Below are 20589 nucleotides of genomic sequence, written 5' to 3' on the forward strand. Positions count from 1 at the left end.
TCGAGTCTGAATATCTTGTTTCACAAGATAAATGCTCACCTGGCTAAGTTTCTGCTCCCTTCCCTTATGCTGTTTTGGATCCTAGTCTCTGCGCTAACTAAATCAGCTGCCTCTGGCCATTTAGACCTATGGCATTTGCCTCTGAAATATGTGCTGCCAGCCTCCAGACCTTCCACTGCTGCCTTTGGAACCTGACCTCTTGCCCTTCTTGGACTATGTTACCTGCCTTTCTGGGCCCTTTGACTGCCATTACTGGGACTTGGCTCATGCCTGCCCAGGACCAACCTGCTTCCTTCTGGCACCTTGCACTAATGGTCAGTATCTCCATAGGCCCTGAAATGGAATCACTGGAGGTTCCAATAACTACTAGCTCCTGAAAGGAGATGTAAACATAGGAGCTAGGAAAGTGAGAAGGGTGGGTGGGTGTGCACGCTCAGGGCACGTTCTGGATCAGGAGGGGAAAAGGAGGGTTTTTATAGACTCACACCCCTCCCAAATACTCAGGGCTATTGAACTGTAAGTTCCTTCTCAGGTCTCCTAATGCTGCCCAATCCAAACACACAACTTCCCTGCTCCCAGCCCAGGGCTTTCCCCTCCTCTCCCAGCTTAGCTGATGATGCTCCTTGTCCCTGAAATGCACCCTTCCGCCCCCACCACTTCAGCCTCAAGTATTTCCTGTGTCAAAATAGATTTATTCCCAGACAAAGCACCATTTGCCTGGTGCTTGCTCTGGCTGTAAATACAGATCAATAATTTAAGGGGGTAAAAACTATTAATAGAACAGGGGGAGGAAAAAAAAACATGTTCACCGGAGAGATGGGGAAGTCACAGCCAAGGTCACCTTGGAACATGATCAGTGGTGTGTGATGAGGGGAAGAATTGGGGGTTGCTCTGTAGGTATCAAGGGAAAGGTTCAATCCTATATAATGAGAGTGGGTTCAGTGAATGGATGAAGGCAAGGCACTTTGTAGGTCATCCACAGACCAAAGAGCTTCTGTTGTCATGGGTTGTTGGGTTATCTGTTGTCCCTAATCGAGATGTGAGTATGCTCTGTCTAGGCTCTGTGGTTTGGGCCTGAGAGCTGTGCCTGAGTGGTGGCAGCAAAGCAGACAAAACCTTATGGCTCCATCCATTTCCATGTTAGCCAATACAGAAGGCAACATCCTGGAGGCTGGAGCTTGTGAGGGTTCCATTGTAGGCAGAGCTAGGAATTCCACACTACTATAAAGGGCCTTCTGGGTGAGACAGTTGCTTTCAGACTTTCAACACAGAAAGAACCCTTTGCACAGGGCCTGCCTGCTGAAGTATCATTGAGAAGCACTGTATACTGCAAAGGATCCTGGGAGATGTTCTAGTCTGGTACATACACTTAATTTGCCCAGAGTACTGGGCCTGGCCAGACTTACTGGGACTCACTGTCACCTCAACTGACTGAAAGTGTGTTCTAGAAAACACCCAACATGTCCCTGCAGGTGCGCATGGCCGGGGGAAGATGGTGGTGGTGGGCCACCTGTTCTGTGGGGCCACTTGTCTGCCATTACTATTTTGTTCATGGAAGACGTCCAGATAAACTTGCATGGAGCACAGTTTGAAAAGTGCTAAGAAAAGAGCAGAAGAAAGAGAAGAGAAAGGCATTTGCACCATGGGAAACAGCAGCATCCCTCACCTAAAAGGACAGCAACCCTCAGAGGCATAGTCAGTGCCGAATGGAGAAGGGTACGTTCCAAGCCAGCTGTTTGTGATAACACCATTTTTGGGCAGCGGTGCTGGTAGTCAAGCAGTCGCTGGCATGGAACATGTTAGCGTAAATAATAAGTTGGCTGTGCTATGAGCCCGGGGAGTGGGTTATTGATGGTCTGGCAGTGCTGCTGTAATGACAGGCCACACTCCCCTCGCAGCAATCCCTGCAATTATAAATGTGATCGCTCAGTGCATTTTCTGCCTGCCATGCCAGCCCCCTTGTCAGCGTACAAGCCACAAGCAATGGCCTCCCCCTACAGTGCCCCCACTGCAGCCCTCAGGAAACAGAGCTAATTCCCAAGTAAATGCGATTAGGAGAGAATGCCAAACATATACGTCTCTTAGCCACGGCCTTTTATATTTCCAGCCCTGTACGAGGCGGCCTCTGGGACTGTCCACTCACTTGTTGGCAGCAGTCACAGCAAATGGGCCAGTGGCTCCTTGTTGTTGATTAACATGTCAGAAGAAGGAGCCAGCTCTGCTCCAGCCACAGGGCCCAACAAAGAGTCTGGCCGCAGGACAACACTGGGGTTGGTGTCTTGGCCTCTATCTAAAAGTATTGGTGCCCTTGCTGCTGATGTGTCTTGCTCTGCTGGAGGAAGGTAGACAGGACAATTGTTTCCTTTGTTCAGTCAGAATTGCCCAGGTGAGACTGTGGGAGCAAATTCTACAACTTAACTTTGTGCTGTGTGAAGAAGTACTTGCATTTGTCCAGACTCTCCCAACATCAAGATGGCCCCAAGTTCCAGCATTATGAGAGAGGGAGAAAAACGTCTCCCTATCTACTTTCCTCACACCATGCATAATTTTGTACATCTCTATCATGCACCCCTTACTCGTCTTTTTCCCCCCTGAGGGAAGAACCCAAACTATCTAAACTCTGCCTCACCTGCCTCTTTGCGCAGAATGTGAGTGACAGGAAGGTGACCCACAGAGCCCCACAAGAGCCTCAGCTGACAGCGGATCAAAGTGGGCCTTTGTGCTCTAGCCTCTAGCGTCTGTCAGGACAGCTATATTTGGGAACAGTGTCCGGCAGGAGCTCTGCATAGCAACTTCTTCCTGCTGTGGCTAAAGCTGAAGGGGGAAAGCCCTGCTCCTCTTCCCCTCCCCTCCCCTCCCCACACGCAGCTCTGGTTGCCAGGAGCCTGCCAATGGCGGGGGGTGGGGGGAAAGAAAGAAAGCTTCTGGGAAAACTCAGGAAAGAGAACATTAATGGTGCAGGAGTGGATGGGTGCCAGAATACTCTGCAGCCAGCTGTGTTCCTGGGGTGGCATGAAGGATGGGGGTAATTCTACTGAGCTGCCAGCTGGTGGGGAGCTGAGGGGTGTTGCCTGGGGGTTGGGGAAGAGAAGCAACACAGGAGAACATCTTGTAGAGCTATGGTTCTTGGGAGGCTCTGAGCCGCTTTCCCTGCTGAATGCATGCCAATGATATTGTAGATGATAGTACTTGCATGGTGAACATGATAAATAATAGTGATAATAATCTATTATTATTATTATTATTACTATTGTTATTACTATTATTACACTGATAGCCCACCTTTCCTCCAAGGAGCTCAAGGTAGCATACATGGTTCTCCCTCTCCCCATTTTCTCCTCACAACAATCCTGTGAGGCCGGCTAGGTTGAGAGACAGTGACTGGCCCAATGTAACCAAGTTAGCTTCATGTCCAAATGGGGATTTGAACTCTGGTCTCCCATGCTCTAGTTTCAACACTCTAACCACTGCACCATATTCATTAGTGTTCAAAATGCCACGTCTGCGTTATCTGGATGACCCTTATAAGAGCTTTGCAAAGTGGGTTAGTTTTATTTATTTATTGTATTCATTCATACATTATACCATGCCCTTAAACGCAAAGGAGCCAAGGATGGAAGACAGAGCCGTGATGAAACTTTTTTTTTTTTTAAAGTAATTAATCTAAACAGTTTTAAAACATTTTAAACAGTTCAACAGCAGTAGCTCAACCAGTGATCTCAAGGTTGCAAAAAAACAAAACAAAATCCACATACAGTGTCTTTCAGTGTTGAGTAAACAAGGAATGTTTTAAAATTTATCCTGAAAGTCAACAATGAGAGAAACAAGTGCACTTCACCAGGGAGAGTATTCCACAAATGGGGAGCCACCACTGAAAAGGCAGCCCCCTGTGGGGGCACCACCAATGAGGCCTCACTTGCACTCACAATCATAGAGTCTGAGATGGTTGATATTGGGGAAGGTGCTCTTTTAGGTGATTGAGTTCCAAGCCATTTAGGGCTTTATATGCTAGCACTAGGGATGCGGGTGGCACTGTGTCTAAACCACTGAGCCTTGGGCTTGCCGATCAAAAGGTCGGCGGTTCAAATCCCCGCAACAGGGTGAGCTCCCGTCGCTCGGTCCCAGCTCCTGCCAACCTAGCAGTTCGAAAGCACGCCAAAAAGTGCAAGTAGATTAATAGGTAAACGGCGGGAAGGTAAACGGCGTTTCTGTGTGCTGCTCTGGTGTTAGTGTTCCGTTGCGCCAGAAGTGGCTTAGTCATGCTGGCCACATGACCCATAAAAACTGTCTGCGGAGTGGACAAACGCTGGCTCCCTTGGCCTGTAAAGCGAGATGAGTGCCGCAACCCCAGAGTCATTCGCGACTGGACTTAACTGTCAGAGGTCCCTTTACCTTTACCTTTATGCTAGTATTAATGCCTTGAATTTAGCCCAGTAGTTTACAAGCAGCCAGTGCAGCACTTTCAAGACAGGCCCCAACTACACTGCCCCACTTACCAGACCAGCAGTTGCATTCTGTGCCAGTTGCAGCCTCCTGATTATTTTCAAGGGCATGGAGAAGTGAGGCCAGGCTATGCTGACCCACAAATGACTATAGCTGGCAAATCAGCCTAAGTTGGGCATAAGAGCACCTAGCCACAGGAATCATGTGGGATTCTAGTGACAACCTGGAATCCAGGAGTACTCCCAAGCTATGAATCTGTTCTTTCAAAGGGAGTGCAACCCCTGCCAGGACAGATCGCACACCTAATTCCCAAACACAGGAACCAACCACCCACAGTACTTCGATCATATCAGGATGCAGCCTCACTGTATTAGCTCCCATCCAGTTCATCACTGCCTCCAGACTCTGGTCCACAGCCTCTCTCGATTAAGAAGGAATATGTCATCAGCATATTGATGCCACTATGCTCCAGATTCCTGGACAACAGTTCCCAACTGTTTTTAACGTCCAAGCTAAATGGCATAGGAGACAGAATGGACCATTGTGGGACCTCACAGCTCCAAACCCATGAAACCAAACAATAATCTCCAAGTACTACTTTTTGGTGGTGATCCTGTGGCTAGGATAAAAATCATCCTAATACAGTACCTACAACTCCCACTTCCCTAGGTTGCTTCAGGAGAGCACCATGGTCAATGGTGTAAAAAGCCAAGGAGGGATCAAGGAGAACTACTAGGGTCACACTTGCCTGTCTCTCTCCTGATAGAGTTCATCAATCAGAATGGCCAAAGCTGTTTCAGTGCCAAAACTGAGCCTGAAACCAGACTGGAGTGGATCTAGATAACCTAGATGCATTTTCCTATTACATGTGGAGAATGCAAACTGGGACAGCACTTTTCAGCAAGTAATTATGTGGTGGGTTTATGGCAGATACAAGATTTCAACCAGAGGATTCTGACTCATAACATTAGTTTCTCAGCCACTATATAAACTGGCAGGGAACATCTATTGTACCTACACACATAGTCCAATATCACATACAGAGAGAGGAAGTTTCAATGAGTGAAACAGTTCTGAAGACTTGAGGAGCAGGTGCTAGTAATGAATTATTGCTGCTCTTCTGTGATACAGAAGCCTGATCTCTCCTACCCAGTGATGACACTGTTGTAAAAATCCATCGCTACCTCACCAACTTCCAGCAAGGTAGAGAGCCAGCAAGTGCCACAGCTGGCACAGTAGGTAGGGAAGCATGAAAGCATTCAAAAGTCAAGCTCCAGCACTTCATACAGCACCCAAGAGATGGCCCAGCATCTTAGACTATGCTAAAAAACAAAGAGGCCAAATCTCTTTTACCTGCTTAAGCTGAGATGCCAACCACAACCTCTCCCCTCTCCACAAGGATGGATATATGGCCCAAGTCATCCATGCCTTCAGAACTTCTCAGATCGATTACTGAAATACCCTCTCTGTAGGACTCTCTTTTAAGATGGTTTGGAAATTGCAGCTGGTACAAAAAACTGCTGCCTGGCTAGCTACCAGGGAGAATATGTTACTTCAGTTCCGATGAGATTGCACTGGCTAGCAGTTTCCAGGTAAGAGTCAAGATGCTAGTCTTAATCTTTAAATGCCTCCATACTCATTGTCAGTCAAGAAGCAATTCCTTATATGCGACCTGCTCCTCCTTATTGATCTCTCACTGGCATTTGATACCATTGACTATGATATCCCCTTGGACTGGCTCTGGGGAATGGGAACTGGGGACACTGTGTTACTGTGGTTGCAATCCTGCTTTCAGGACCAAATCCAGAGAGTAGTATTGGGAGAGTGCCTTTTGGCCCCCTGGTGGCTACGTTATGGGGTGTCACAGGGGACTATCGTATCTCCACTGCTACAGTGAGGGGGGAAAGTATTTGATCCTTTGCTAAATTTGCCCGTTTGCCCTCTGAGGAAGAAATGACCAGTCCATAATTTTAATGGTAGGTTTACTGTAGCTGTGAGAGACAGAATAACAACAGGGAAAACCCCAGAAACCCAGAAGACAAAAGTCAGAGATTGATATATATGTAGCAGCACTGTAAATGTGAGGTTCCTTCCAGGGGAGGCCCTTGGGCTCTGGTGTTCTTTAGCTTTAGAAAATCCCTATTTCAGCAAGCTTTCACGCAGGCAGGATGTGTTTATTTACAGTATGCTGCAGGTCACTGAGATGTGTTTATTGGTTGTTTTAATGAAATGTTGGTATTTAATCCTGTCCATTCTCCTCCTCCTCCTCCTCCACCGTGAGTTTTCTTTTGGGCATTAAAGTCGGGCATACACCTATATCCAATGCATATAGCTAACAAATAGATTAGCTAGCACCACCAAAGGAGATGAGATTCAGGACCTTGGACAGTACCAGAAGACAAAAACAAGGACAGCACCAAGGACAGCACCCGTGTCTTCACTTTAGGTTTGGAGGCCCCAGAAATCACCATTATGCAGCTCCAAACAAAGAAAGAAGTGTCTCTCTCCAATCTAAGACTGATGCAAGGGGCGTATTCTGGAGAATAGATACATCTCACATGGAAGCCTTGCTTCGTGCTGCATGCAGGCCTTGTCCTACCTTTCTCAGCACTTGAGTGTGTCATATTCTGTATGCAATCCCAATAAATCACTGATGCTATGATGGATTGGTGACGGGAATGCCACTTATAGTCCTTCAGTGACCAAATGAGCATGGGTGCCCATTGCTAACCTTTTGATTTCATTTAAAATCAAATAAAATAACAAAGAACTTGGCTTCATTGGGGTCAAAACAGAAAAAGGAGTATATATACAGTATATATCTCCAAATCAACACAGTGCCCTCCAGCGACATTAGCCATATGCTACAGAATGATAAATCTATATGCTTAAGCCTTAAGCTATATGCTTAAGGAATGAAAAAAGTTGGACATAACAAAAGAAATAGGTTGACCCAATAAGGGGTGTATCCAAAAATTACATTTATTAGGACCAACTAAAAATGTCACAAAGTAGTCATCCAAAACTTGTCACCCACCTATTCTTACAGTGGCAGAGTGGGTGGAATAATACTGTCTCCAAGACTGAATTACAGAATGTATTACAATGCATTGCTCATAAGCATCCTAAAATAGTTACAAGGATACACAGCCACATCTTGGAGGTATCATTACCATTGCACCCTGTTATCAGAGGAGCAGTTTCTGTGTTCACTGTGGGTGGGTGGTGGTCAGAAGACCAACAATGTCCCTAATATTTGGCACTTTAATGCCTAGGCATGGTGAGCAAAGTGTTGATAGGTTCAAAACCATTCTGCTTCTGACGGGAGACTACATTTTCACGGACAGAAATTAACAAAAAAGCCCTTGTGTTCCTCCAGTTTTCAGGACAGATGTGGAAGGACAGATCCTGAAGCTGAGGCTCCAATACTTTGGTCACCTCATGAGAAGAGAAGACTCCCTGGAAAAGACCCTGATTTTGGAAAAGATTGAGCGCACAAGGAGAAGGGGACGACAGAGACGAGATAGTTGAACAGTGTTCTCGAAGCTACCAGCATGAGTTTGACCAAACTGCGGGAGGCAGTGGAAGACAGGAGTGCCTGGTGTGCTCTGGTCCATGGGGTCACAAAGAGCCAGACACAACTAAACGACTAAACAACAACAAGAAGTTTTCAGGTTCAGTTCACATTGTTGCAGCATTGCACAAAGCAGAGGGTTAAGGTGGGTGGAACTGAGGCTTGATCCAATCTCACAGCAACTACCCGACACTTTCCCCTCTCACCCATCCACACATACACCCACCCACTGCTGTTATCCTCCAAACCCCCAGCCACCCATGATCTGGGGAGGCTCTGTACCCTCCTAGAAAAAGTGACTCTTTCTCCCAGGGATCAGCAATGGTCAAGGAAGTGACTCCCCTGGCAGAGCTGTCAGGCATGCCCCAGCAAATATAGGGACAGTCAGCTTTGGTTCTGGCTCATTACTAGGAGATTAGTCCCTGATCCCAAGTGGCCTGGCCCAGGGGACAGGTATTCTGGGAAGCAGGAAAGGTTAATTTCAGGGAGATTAGGCTTGTGCCTCAGTGGGACGTGAAATTGAGGTAAATCTGTTCATCTGAATGAAAGGAACAGCTGCAGCACGCAGCAGGGGGAGCGGCTAAAAATAGCCTGGTATTTACCTGTCAGAGCCTGGACATGCTCTGGAGAAAGCACCGTGGCATGTTGGGAGCATGTCAGTGCCAAATGCCTGCACTCTGTGGAACGGGATGGGGCCACAAACTGCTCTGAAGCAAGTCCCTCCCATTCCTCACCATTTTGGGGCTTCAGAATGTATGGAAGAAGGGGAATGGTGCCTGTGTGTTCTGAAACCAGCCAGCTCAATGCTAAGATTTCTTCACACCACCCAGACTCCTAGCCGAGTCTGAGTTGGTATCATAGAGTTGGTTGGTGCTGATGGGAACTGTGGTCCAAAACAGCTGAGGATCATCAAGTTAGAGAAGGCTGTTCTATGCCAATGTATAAGCAACCACCCCCAACTTGATGCTCGCCAGGTGATTTGGACAGCAGCACCACTGACCTGACTAAGCTACCTATGCTCCTATGTTGCTAAGCAAGGCGGAAGGGGCCAGTTGTGGCACAGATAAATGGGGCAGATAAATGGGCATGCTGCATTTCCTAACTGCCACCACTGAGCAATGCCTGAGCAGTGCCTGAGTAAAGATGTGTAAATGTTAAGACACTTATGCTCACACAGGAATTCATAGCTCTGTGCCTAGCAGCTGAAGTACTGACGTTCTTTCCCACACAGGCCTTTGGACAGATGCAGCCCTTGCAGTGAAAAAATTGGAACTTCCTCCAGTAGTGTGTAGCACACACCCTTCACACAACCAGAAATGGGTGAGCAACCTGTTAACTTCCCCTCCCTTAAATTATTTTTCTATGAAAACTGCTGGGGCAGGTGGGGGGGGGACATCACTGAGTCATTCCTCTCTCCCACCTTCCTCTCCCCAGAGCTTTATGATTGTTGTAATCAACTGCATGGAGCTGGAGACAATGCTGATGGCATGAGTTGGCCTTGGGAATGAGCTGCTATTTGGACCATGCTGGCACCATTAGGGCTGTGTGGAAGGCAGGCTCTGTCAAGGTGATGAGCCTGCGATTGCTTGAATCACAGCTCACTGCGATACCTCTTAAGTGGTTCTTAATAAGATTGTGTTCGGATTTCAGGGGATTTGTGAGTGCCACCCAGCTCCTTTCTGTTCATTTGCTGCGTACTGGAGGGAGGAGAGGAGCAATCTCTGGGTCAGCAATGGCTTAGAGGCCTCATTCGCCCACCAAGCTTGTTAGGCAGAGTGGACTTGAATAAACATGAAGGAAATTTGTTGTGGAACACTTCAGTCTTCCTGGACATTCTGCAAGAGCCTTGAAAGTCAGTAATTCAACAGAAAGGATTCCAGCAGTAAAGCAGTAGGCATTTGTTTGTTGATTTGATACTATCAGACCTTAGCTCAGTAAAGATGGGGTTGACCAACCCATTACAGGAAGCAAGGCTGCATATACACCATACATTTAAAGCTCACCCACTCATCCTGAATCCTGGGAAATGTAGTTTGTTAAGGGGGCTGGGAATTGTAGCTCTGTGAAGGGTAAAGTACAGTTCCCAGGATTATCAGGCGGCGGCGGCGGGGTTGCTTTAAATGTATGGTGTGTATACAAACTGATTGTACTCCTTAAGGTGTTTCTGCTCTCTCCTGCCAACTGTCTCTGGCTCTTTCCACCTTTGGCCCTGCTTCTGCCCACCACTCGAATGCAAAGCCCTAACAGGCTGACCCTGAGGGAAAGCAGCCCTAAACAGATAGAAAAGCTCTCCACACTTGCAGTATGCCATTCACCTCACTATGCCAGTTGGGAGTGGGGCACACCTACTTATTCTAATTCTGTTCACTCTGTTTGTGGATCCCATTTTGGGTTTGCTCTGAAATGACAACCCCCCTCAAACACTGCTGGGCCTTCCAGTTTCAGTCTGTAATGTCACTGTCCCAACGCATCTGTCTGGACCCACATATATATGTGGAGAGAGAGAGAGAGAGAGAGAGAGAGAGAGAGAGAGAGAGAGAGAGAGATGAAAACTGTCCACTGTAGGTAGTGCTTCACGAAGCTGCTGAAATGGGCTCCGGCCTACCAAAGCCTCTGACACAATAAATTTGTTAGCTTTTAAGGTATCACAAACACAAAAACACAGGTGCCCTTGTTGCTTTTATGAAGGACATAAAGCATGTCACCACTCTCCAAGGTATCTAACTGTCACCAACCTGAGATAAAGCCCTTCCTCAAAGAGCCCCCTTCAATCAGCCCTCCTGCTTGCCTTGCTATCACCTCCACCACCCTAACTAGGGACTGCGTTTACGACTGTGAGGCCCAAGTGGCTGGGGATTTGCTTCCCATTCAACACCAGCTGAACCAAACCGACAAAGAGTTTTGTGCCCTCTTAAAGGATAGCAGATTTATTGTGGCATAAGCCTTCACTTTTTTCAGCTTAAGTTTTACACAGAGCAATGTCACAGACTGTAGACTGGATTATGTGGAATCATGCCTCTGAACTGTCAACAGGAGGGAATGTTTTTCAGGATCATGTGGGCCAAGATATATGGACCCTGTTTCTACATGGCCAAGGCTCCACAAAGCTAACCAGTTTACATCAACTACCCAGCCATTAGCCACACACACAACCCATCATGTCTTCCACACTTCTCTGCATAGCAGACCCTTGCCACATCAGACCTTCTTTGTCTGCTAGCCAGAAGTATACAAGCCTGGGGCATGAGGAATGTCCCACACAGACATTCTCTAGGAAGTTGCTCCAAAGACACTACAAGCACAATGTCCCAGAGGGATCTATTTTAGCAAATTGCATTCAGTGTGGCAGGTTTCCTATGCTGTGTGGCAATCACCTTTATTTTGACCCGTGGTACCAGAGCACCTCAGCGGGATAAATCATATTACTTACATTCTTTCCTCCCTCTTCAGGTGAAGGCACCGACATAGGTCTCCATTGCAAAGGCCTTCCATGCTTCTACCCTCCTCTGGTCTAACCCTGCAATACCCACCAGCCTTGCCATATTCCACCTTCCCTTAGTGAAATGGTGCTCTGTGTTTGTGTGTGTGTGTGTGTGTGTGTGTGTGAGAGAGAGAGAGAGAGAGAGAGAGAGAGAGAGAGAGAGAAACAGAGCCATTCCTTTCTCCCAGGTGCCAGCTTTATTCACCGGAAACATTCCCATCAGCATCCATTGATCACTAGCTTTATGGCTCATAATCCTCGCCCCATTGACTCTGGAAAGGCAGGCAGAGGAGGGGGCTGGATGTGGGACTCCTTTCTCGGTTATTACGCACTTTGAGCAGGGGCCCTTCCTCCTTTTTCCTCCTGCCCTGGCAGCTTCTCTGGGAAGCCAGTGGTGAAGGGAAGAGGGTCACTTTCCTAGCAGCCTGACAGGTGCCTGGTTGTGTGGCAAAGGGGGCAGGAGAGGGGCTGACATGAAAATACACCATTCCTGGCAGCAAGATGTATAAGCAAGTGTTTCTTTCCACAGGCACTGGAAGTTCATAAGGACACTTTCATGTTCATTCCCCCCCCCATTTCCACCTTCTGATGTGTGTCCCACCAAGTCAGACTTGGCAGCAACAGACTGGCAGTGCCCTTTTCTTTCATATTTGGCAGTAGCACCATCAAGCTGGCAAGTTCTCTGCGGCTCCATCCCGGAAATGTTCCTGGACTAATGGTGTGAGAAAGGCAGCACCCGCATGCGTGAATATGGATGTGGCATCAACAGGTTTGCGACGTGCTGAGGGGTTCCATCTGGGTCAGTGCTGAAGTGGCAACATGGGGTATGCTGTGCGTCAGGGGTCTGATGGCACTGTTCCCTTTTGTGCCAGGACTCAGAGTCTGTGCCAGCTGAATCATGCCTGTCAGCCTGAGCACACCAGATTCCTTGTAGCTGAGCCCTTAAGAAAACATTATGGCTGGTGATGTTATCCCGGGGTCCTCCTGGCTTAAAGACCAATTGTTTTTCAGAGGATGATTCCTGCCTTAGATGCTGATCGCCCAAAATAACTGCTGATCGCCCCTTACACACACCACAGCCTTTGCTTTGCCTCTGAAGCGCTGGGATGCGATGAGCGCCAGCCGGCTGACACCTGTGCACTGTACCACACGGCAGCCTCACTTTGTTCTCATTATCGCAATGAGTGGAGCCGTCACACTGAATTAAGGCTCTTCCTGTGCATAGCTCCGAGCCACTGAACACACAGCAGCCACCAGCCACAAGGGCTCTGAGTTTCGGCTTGCAGCAGCCGCTGTCTCCACTGCCCAGCAGCGAGTCTTGCCATATGTCTTTCCCAGAACCTGGGAAACAGGGCTCTCATGCATACACACTGCGCACACCCACATCCCACCCCATGATCTGTGTGATGAAGGAAAGCCAGAGCTGGGGGCATTCTTAAAGGTGCAAGATCCTGGACTTGATGACCCTAGATCACGGCCCCAAGGAAAGCTCACAGTCATCGCAGCTTTGCCGCCAAGCCTGAGGAGCAAGAGCTCCCTTCACAGAGAAAAGTGACCAAAGCTTCCATTCCAGCTTAACCCTTCAAACCCAGCTTAAACCCATACCTGAATGAGATCCAAATTTCGATACGAATGGGTCAGTATATAGAAAAAACAGCCCTAAATTCAGGCAAAGTGTAGAATGGACTGCAGGGGAGGGGAGATAACATGCCTGCGCTGTTTAGGGGTAAAAAAAATCCCCATGCAGTTGAAAGTACTGTACCAGCCCCAAAAAGCCCTTTAAGAGATAAGTGGGGGGGGGGGAGAGAGGGAGGGAAGAGAAGATTTCTGCCTGCCCTCACTGCTGAATTACTTTGCAGAGTTAGCACACAGCTTGAAAGCTGTCTGTGTATTGAATCCTTGCTGGCAGAGCAGGCTTACTTTAGTTGCAATCACACACTTAGAGACAGTTGGTATGGAAAATAAGAAAGCTTAGGTTTATTACAGGATATGCATACTAGAATAGAAAAGAGTTATTAGTTACAGCTAAGTTTGAGATGCAATGGAGTCCTGCTTGGTCCTTGCACTCAGCAGAGATACATCGCAAGATGACCTCTCTCCAAGAAAGTCAGAGAGAGAAGAGTAAGAGAGGCAGGAAGCAAGTGCTGCAACCTGAGAATATCAGTCTAGCATCAAGGAAAGGTCAGCATAGAGATAAAAGGACAGTAAGGCAATTTAGGAATCTCAGAGAATCCCTTTTCTTCCTGCTTCAATCCCATGCAAATCCCTCAGCAAGCTAAGTTGCATCCTAACATTTCCAACACTTAGTTGGCCACATTGGTATGCACCCATGTCACCAGGCCCTCCTAAGCTCTGCCAGTTCCCTGCCATTTGCCAAGTGTTCCAGCCCCTGATTTGTAGCTCACCAAGTTACCCTGAAGAAGAAGAACCACTGCACTCTGATGTCTAGAAAAGAGGCAACTCGGATGTACCATTTAAAGACACGTTCACACAAAACAGTCACAACCACACCTTAGCCCAACTGCCCCCAGTGTCAGGATAGACGATGTTCCATTCTATATGCAGATAGAATATGCAGAACCACATCCTATACCTGCCCTTAAGAATGTCTCTTACCCTTCAGTACTTTGCAAGAAGGATATAAGCAGATAGTCGAACTTTAGGGTTGTGTGTGTGTTCCCTTGCTGAGAACAACCATGCACAGCCAAGGGACAGTGTGGAGCTTTTTAAAAGCCCTTTTGCAAACAGCCCCATGTTGTTCTTTAAAACTGTAGAGGCTGCCTTCCTCTACTTCCTTCCTCCCCCTGCCCAGCTGTTCCACCTTCTGACAGCCCTGGATTGACCTGGGTGGGCTGGCCCAGGGCAATCTGGTGCTATCTCAATCTGACCCAGCCGGTATCCACATCCAACTCAAAAACTGCATATTTGAGTGGTCAACTTGCTGTGGAAGTTTGCATATCATATTGTGTAATATAAAAGTACATTTCCTTGACTCGGATTGATCTCAGCCACTTTTCAGAAGAATCTGGTCATGAACAGAGTGGATTGGTTGGCCCTGTGATGTCACAAACCCACTGCCCCTCCTCCCTGAAACAGCTTTGAAACTCTTTTTAAAATTGATTTTTCCTTACAAACAAACAAACAAACAGCAAAATGACAAAAATTTGTTTCCCTGACTAAATGTTCATGCTGTGCTTTAAAGAAAAAAAGTAGACCATTCACCTGAAGACTGGGGGTTAGCACAAGACAGATATCAGAGGCTTTCATTTGATTAGCTAAGCACATCTACTAACTATGTTGTAACGGAAGAAAAAAGTGTGAACCCATTTTAAAGGTGTATCTATATACACCAAACCCAAAATGAAGGAAGGGGTGTGCAATAGAAATGGCCAAGGAGGCTATGCCACAATCCATACCAGTGGTGCCTAACTGACCTGGAGTGCTGATTGGCAGGAAGCTGGGAAGGGGGCTGGCGGATGCTGGCGAAGATTTGCACCTTCCAAAGCATTCTTGATTTTGCAAGCAGAGATAATGAAACGGCTGTTTTGCAGCAGGCTGTGGCTGCCTGCAGGGCCAGATCAAGTCCTTCTCCACACACACACACACACAGAGAGAGAGAGAGAGAGAGAGAGAGAGAGAGAGAGAGAGAGAGAGAACACTTAATTCCATTTTAAGGGGGGGGAGAGAGAACTTAATTCCATTTTATGTGGGGGGGGGGGGAGAGAGTCTCATCCAAATGGGAAGGAAGATAGCAGGAGGCAGACACCTACCATTTATCCAAAGGAACACAGACACATCCTTGCTCCAGTGTCAACACTAAGGGATAGAACACAGGTGGCAATGAGGAGCTCCCAGGGCCAACCCAGGCAGAAGAGGCGGACAAGGCAAGGAGATCCATCACACCCAGGACTACTTCCTTGGGCTTCTTGCCCTTCTTTCTGGAGCGGGTGGCTCAGCAATAATAATACTGCTTGAATAATATTGCCTTTTTCCTGCCACTTTGGCTGGTGAGCAGTAAACTACAGTGCCCAGAATTCTTTGAGGGGTGAAACGTAGTTTGCATGTGTTTTTAAGGCATAGGGTGTACACAGCCATAGTCTACTGTCCAAAAGTAAGTCATATGTATTGTTCTGCCCGTTTTTTTACTCTGGCCCTTTGCATCGCCAGCAAATCATACCCCTAAATGTGGCCATTAAGCTGAAAAAAGGTTTCCCACCCCTTGTCTTAGTAGCTGGAAGGCTGATGCTAGGGCATGAAGCACAGTATCCCCTTCCCTAGATCTCTTGCGAAGTCATGGAGCTGAAGATTCTCAGTTTTAGGATCCCAAATGAGTCTGAACCCTTTCCAGATTTAGTTAATAATAATAATGTAATAATAAGAATTTATTGTTTATACCCCACCCATCTGGCTGGGTTTTCCCAGTGACTCTGGGTGGCTCCCAACAGAATATTAAAAACACTAATTGTTTCGCTAGGATGAAAGGAAGTGGTTCCCCACAATCTGTGGGCCCAAACTCTGAAAAAAGACTTTGCTCACAGTGTATAGCCTGGAGTATCTAAGCATGCCATGAAGTTTCTTCCCACATCAAGACACAGGACCCTTGGCTCATCCCAGCCAAAGCAGTCTGTTCTTCCCACTACTGCAAAGCCCATTACTGAAAACCAAACACAGACCCCACTCCCTTCCGCTCTGCTGTTATTGCCTATCACTGTGAACAGAACCAGGATCCAAGAATGTTCAGGTTCATTGTCATACCAGAACAACTCTTCACAACCCCCTACCCAAAGAATGACTTGCAGCATCAAATATTGTTTCCCAGTGAGATGAGAAAAGTAATGCAGGTTCTCTCTAAGCCCAGGGTCAGGGACACCGATGAGATGTAGAAATCTGAGGTTTTGAAGCCTTTTCTGAGTGAAATCCTAAACAGCAATGTCTATGTAGCCAAAAGGAGATGGAGGCAGAAGTGATCTGCATGATTACCCCCTGGCACTGGAAGAACACTTTAAAGATACAACCTCAGAGTGACTAGAGTCCGGCATGTTTTATTAGCTAGCGATTATAGGGAAATGTGCCTGATCCCCGCAATGGCCACAGGCTACAGAGAACACAAACAAGGGTTAACAAGAGAACTTAGTTCCGGTTTGTGAGAGGAGCACTGGCCTAGGAGAGACTAGTGAGCTTTTTAAAAAGAGCTTGGCCTGAATATGGCATTTCAGTCATTTGAAAGGTTTGGTGTGGATCAAATTCTCCCCTCAATACAGTGATGAGGAAGCTGTGGCCCTTCCAACTCTCACATGCCCCAGCTTGCACGGCCAATGGTCAGGGATGATAGGGAGTTGTTGTACGGCAACACTGGGCAGGCGACAGGTTCCTCAGCCCTGATTTAAGAGAAGGAACAGAATTACCAGTTATTTGCTTGTCCCTAGCTTAGCTAAGAACCCATGCTACCCATTCCATGATCACCATGAGGTGTTCCCACTATCCTCAACAGACCAGCGATGTGGCAGTAGACTCACTGTTTCGAAGTCACTGGCATTGCACGACTCATTGCCGAAGCTGCACAGAACCAGCATCTGGTCCATCTGGTGCCCAGCGCGGTCATGGAGCTCCGTGAAGTTGAACGGGAGGTTCCTTTCCCCCTTGCTCTGCATTAGCTTCTTACTTAGCACCTCCCAAATGTCCCCGTCCTCGCCCTTGGACACAGCAATCTTGTCATCGCCATCCAGGAAGCCCAGGTACTCTCCAGCCCAGTAGAGGTCATGGCCAGAGAGTTGGGAAAAGCGAAGAGGGTTGAGATTGCAGATGGTGATCGCTGGGAAAGTCAGACTGGGGAGGGTCTCTTCTTCCAGCGTGGTGTCGTGAGGATACTGAAAGTAGAAATCCACTCGGTCTGCATAGACGTGGATGAGGAAGCCAAGGGAGCCCAGGAAGGCCACGATCCACAGAAATTTGCGGCCTGTGTTGCACCCATGGCGGAAGATGTGGCTGATGCCATGGAGCGTTGAACTCCTGGCAAACGCTTCCAGGCTGGGGGCAGAAGTGGGTGGATGTATCACATGGGAAACCTCCTCAGTATGCCGGACTGCTTTGGGCAGAGGGGAGCAACTGTGCCAGGAGGGTATCTCCTCTGTCCATGGAGGCCCTGGCATACTTGCAGTGCCCTCTTGAAAATAAAGGATAGGTACAAGCCCCTCAAAGGCATGCAGTTAAGAATCAGAAAGCTCTGGAGTTTGGATGGGCTGTTGAGTGTTGCAGCGGCCCTCTCTGTCTAACGACAGGGCTCACTTACAGCAGCGTAGTATTAACAGCCACGGGGTGGGGAGGAGCTTGGCCTCATGCCTTGCCTAGGGCCCCTCCTGGGAGCTGAAAGACAGTAAACATGTTCATCCAGGGCAATTAGCACTGCCGGATCCCGGAAGATCCTGTGCCAGATGAGGGGGAGCAAATGCGTCCCTCGCAAACCGCAGGCTGAGTCCATCTCTGTCTCCTGGGACTGGGGCTGCTAATTAGCCTGAGGCATCATTGATTCACTCCAGCACTTAGTGAACAGGGCAGGTAAGCAAACATATCCAGCCCTTGAAGAACAGTCCGGCAGGGAGAATGGAGGGCTAGGTCGTTCTGCTTCTTTCAGTGTGGTTGTGTATAATGGAAAATAAATACTTGCGTTGGAAGGGGGAAAGGTAATGGCCTCCTGGGCCATATGCCCATAATCGGGAAGGAGTTGGGACCAACCAACCAAGGTGGGCCTGTAGGCAAAATGCAGCAGCTCATGGGGCAGAATGTCGCCACCATGTTGTGCTGCAACTGAAATGATTGCACTGGCTGTCAATCAGCTACAACGCAAAGTTCAGGATTCTGGTATTGATATACAAAGCCTTATACAGCTTGAGGTGAGGATACCCAAAACATCGTCTCACCCCTTAGATACCCAAATCACTGTGCTCTACAAAAGAAGGCCTCCTGCTGATGCCATCTCACCAGAAGGTCCCCTCCCTAGGATGTCAGAATTAGACCTTTAGTGTGGCTACACCTGCCCTTTGAAACTCCTTCCTGTTACATGCCAGACAGGTACCACCTCTGTTGTCTCTTAGGCTCACTGAAGACCTTAGTCTTTTCAACAAGCATTTTAAGTAGAGTTTTTATTATTATTATTCCAGTCTGCTTTTGAACTAACATTTCAAATTGTTCTTATACATGTTTTTGCTAAATCACTTTGGGATGTTTCCTGGGAAGGAATTTGTAAATGAAATGTTATAAATACCTAAAAATAAAACTTCTGTGTGAGCCCTACCTACCCTTAGGGCTATGAGCATCAGCCTGAGGGATTCTAATGAGCAGGCCAGGACTCAGGTGAATGGCACAACTCTACAAATTACACCCTGAAGTTCTGAAGTTGTCCCCTTAAGCACATCCATGCCCACCCACTGACCTCTTCAGAACTTAGGCAGCTTATAGCCCTGTTCATAGCAGCCCCTGTGGAAAAGTGTCAGGAGTGTGGGTCCCCAGCAGCCTTTCTAGGGCCCCAGCTGCATTATACATTTAAAGCTGAATCCTGCCTTTAAAAAGTCATAGTTTCACACACCCACACACACGAAGAATCCTGGGAACTGTGGTTTGCTGAGTTGTCAGAAGGCACCTATTCCCCCCTACAAAGAGTTACAATTCTCAAGAGTGGTTTAACAGTCAATCCCTCTTTCCAGGGAACTCTGCAATCTGTACCTCTGTGAGAGGGGTAAGGGTCTCCTAACGACTCTCAGCACCCTTACATAACAACAGTTCCCAGGATTCTTTTGGGGTAAGCCATGGCTGTTTAAAGTGGCAGGATATTTCTTTAATGTATAGTGCAGATGGGGCCGAGGTCAATATGTGGCCTGTGTTAAGGTTTAAGAAAGGCATGAAAACATATATGGGTAAGTATAGGCTGCTGTGGACAGATGTTTTCAAGCTTGGGGGTGAAATAGATTCAGTCCCTCAATTTTAGACATGAAGAAATCCCTTCTAACTGTTGCAGATTAATGCATGCTCATTCAAACTGACAGCCACAGTTGTGGTGACTAGGGAATGCCTGGGCAGGGCTCTCTCTTAAAAAAAAAAAAAAAAGAGGAGGGAAGGGGTTTGGGAGTAATCACAGCAGGGTTTAAAATGCTTCGGAGAGAAATCCAGATTCACTGGATCAGGGTTTGCCAACCTGTGCCCTCTAGATGTGACCTCTACACCAGCCCAGGTTGATGGAAGTTTTACACCAAAACATCTAGAGGGCAAAGTCTGCTCTGGACAGTCTACTCTGCATATGATGATGGTTAAAAATTGAAAGGGTGGGTTGCCAACAGCCCCAAACACATGTCTCACTGCATCAGATTAGAGGGACCCAGAAATGAGGGTATGAACCTGGGAATCTTACTCAGAGTATGGAGATTATAAAGGAAAGTAGAAGGCATGAATATTTGATTTAGTTCACAGTGGACTAGACATATACCGTAATTGAATGAACAAACAAGCTTTCACTTGATGGGTGAAGGGTAATTGATTTGAACTAGGAGCTGGTGGGGGGTAAAGGAACGTCTCCTAGGAGAGAGATGGGAAAGAACGGCTAAAAGCTTTTGAGAGGAAAAGTATTTAAACAGAGATAGAATTATACAGTGCAGGCATGCTGAGGCAGATCAGGGAGAAAGCCAGATTTACCTGGATCCTTTAATGCAGTCTCCTGGGAGAGAGGCAGGGCTGGACAAGGGCTGCAATTTCAGGAGTCATCCCCTCCCCCCACTCAAGGGTGCCAGTCACTGTCCCCACACCATTTGCCCGTTCTGCCAACCATACACCCACTTCACTGACAGTGCTTCAGTGAGGGAATTTTAGACCAGGGATGGGGAACCTGTGATCTTCCAGATGTTGAGGGACTTCAGTTCCCATTATTCTTGGTCATTGGTCTTACTGGCTGGGGCTGATGGGAGTTGGAGTCCAAGGGGCCTGCTTTAGATAATGGATGCAATGGTCGTATTGGAGGGAAGAGGGGTTTCCCTTTTTTTAGATGGCAATGTCTACTATTTCACACTTGTTCAAATGTTCAAATGGTCAGCTGTGTTTGGGAGCC

The 20589-nt window shown here is 47.5% G+C and overlaps 1 protein-coding gene across 3 annotated transcripts in view; it reads right to left on the reverse strand.

Moving 5' to 3' along the window:
- The window catches only part of ASIC4 (acid sensing ion channel subunit family member 4), a 222074-nt gene extending 204412 nt beyond the window's left edge, over nt 1-17662 (reverse strand). For all 3 annotated transcript variants that reach the window (XM_080977009.1, XM_080977012.1, XM_080977014.1), the window contains exon 1: nt 17015-17662. In XM_080977009.1, the coding sequence (XP_080833135.1) occupies nt 17015-17647 (633 nt within the window). In that variant the 5' untranslated portion in view covers nt 17648-17662. The remainder of the gene's footprint in view (nt 1-17014) is intronic.
- Nucleotides 17663-20589: the final 2927 nt, after the last annotated feature.

This window comes from Podarcis pityusensis, assembly GCF_964106645.2.
Source record: "Podarcis pityusensis genome assembly, chromosome: 1".
NCBI classification, from domain to species: Eukaryota; Metazoa; Chordata; class Lepidosauria; order Squamata; family Lacertidae; genus Podarcis; species Podarcis pityusensis.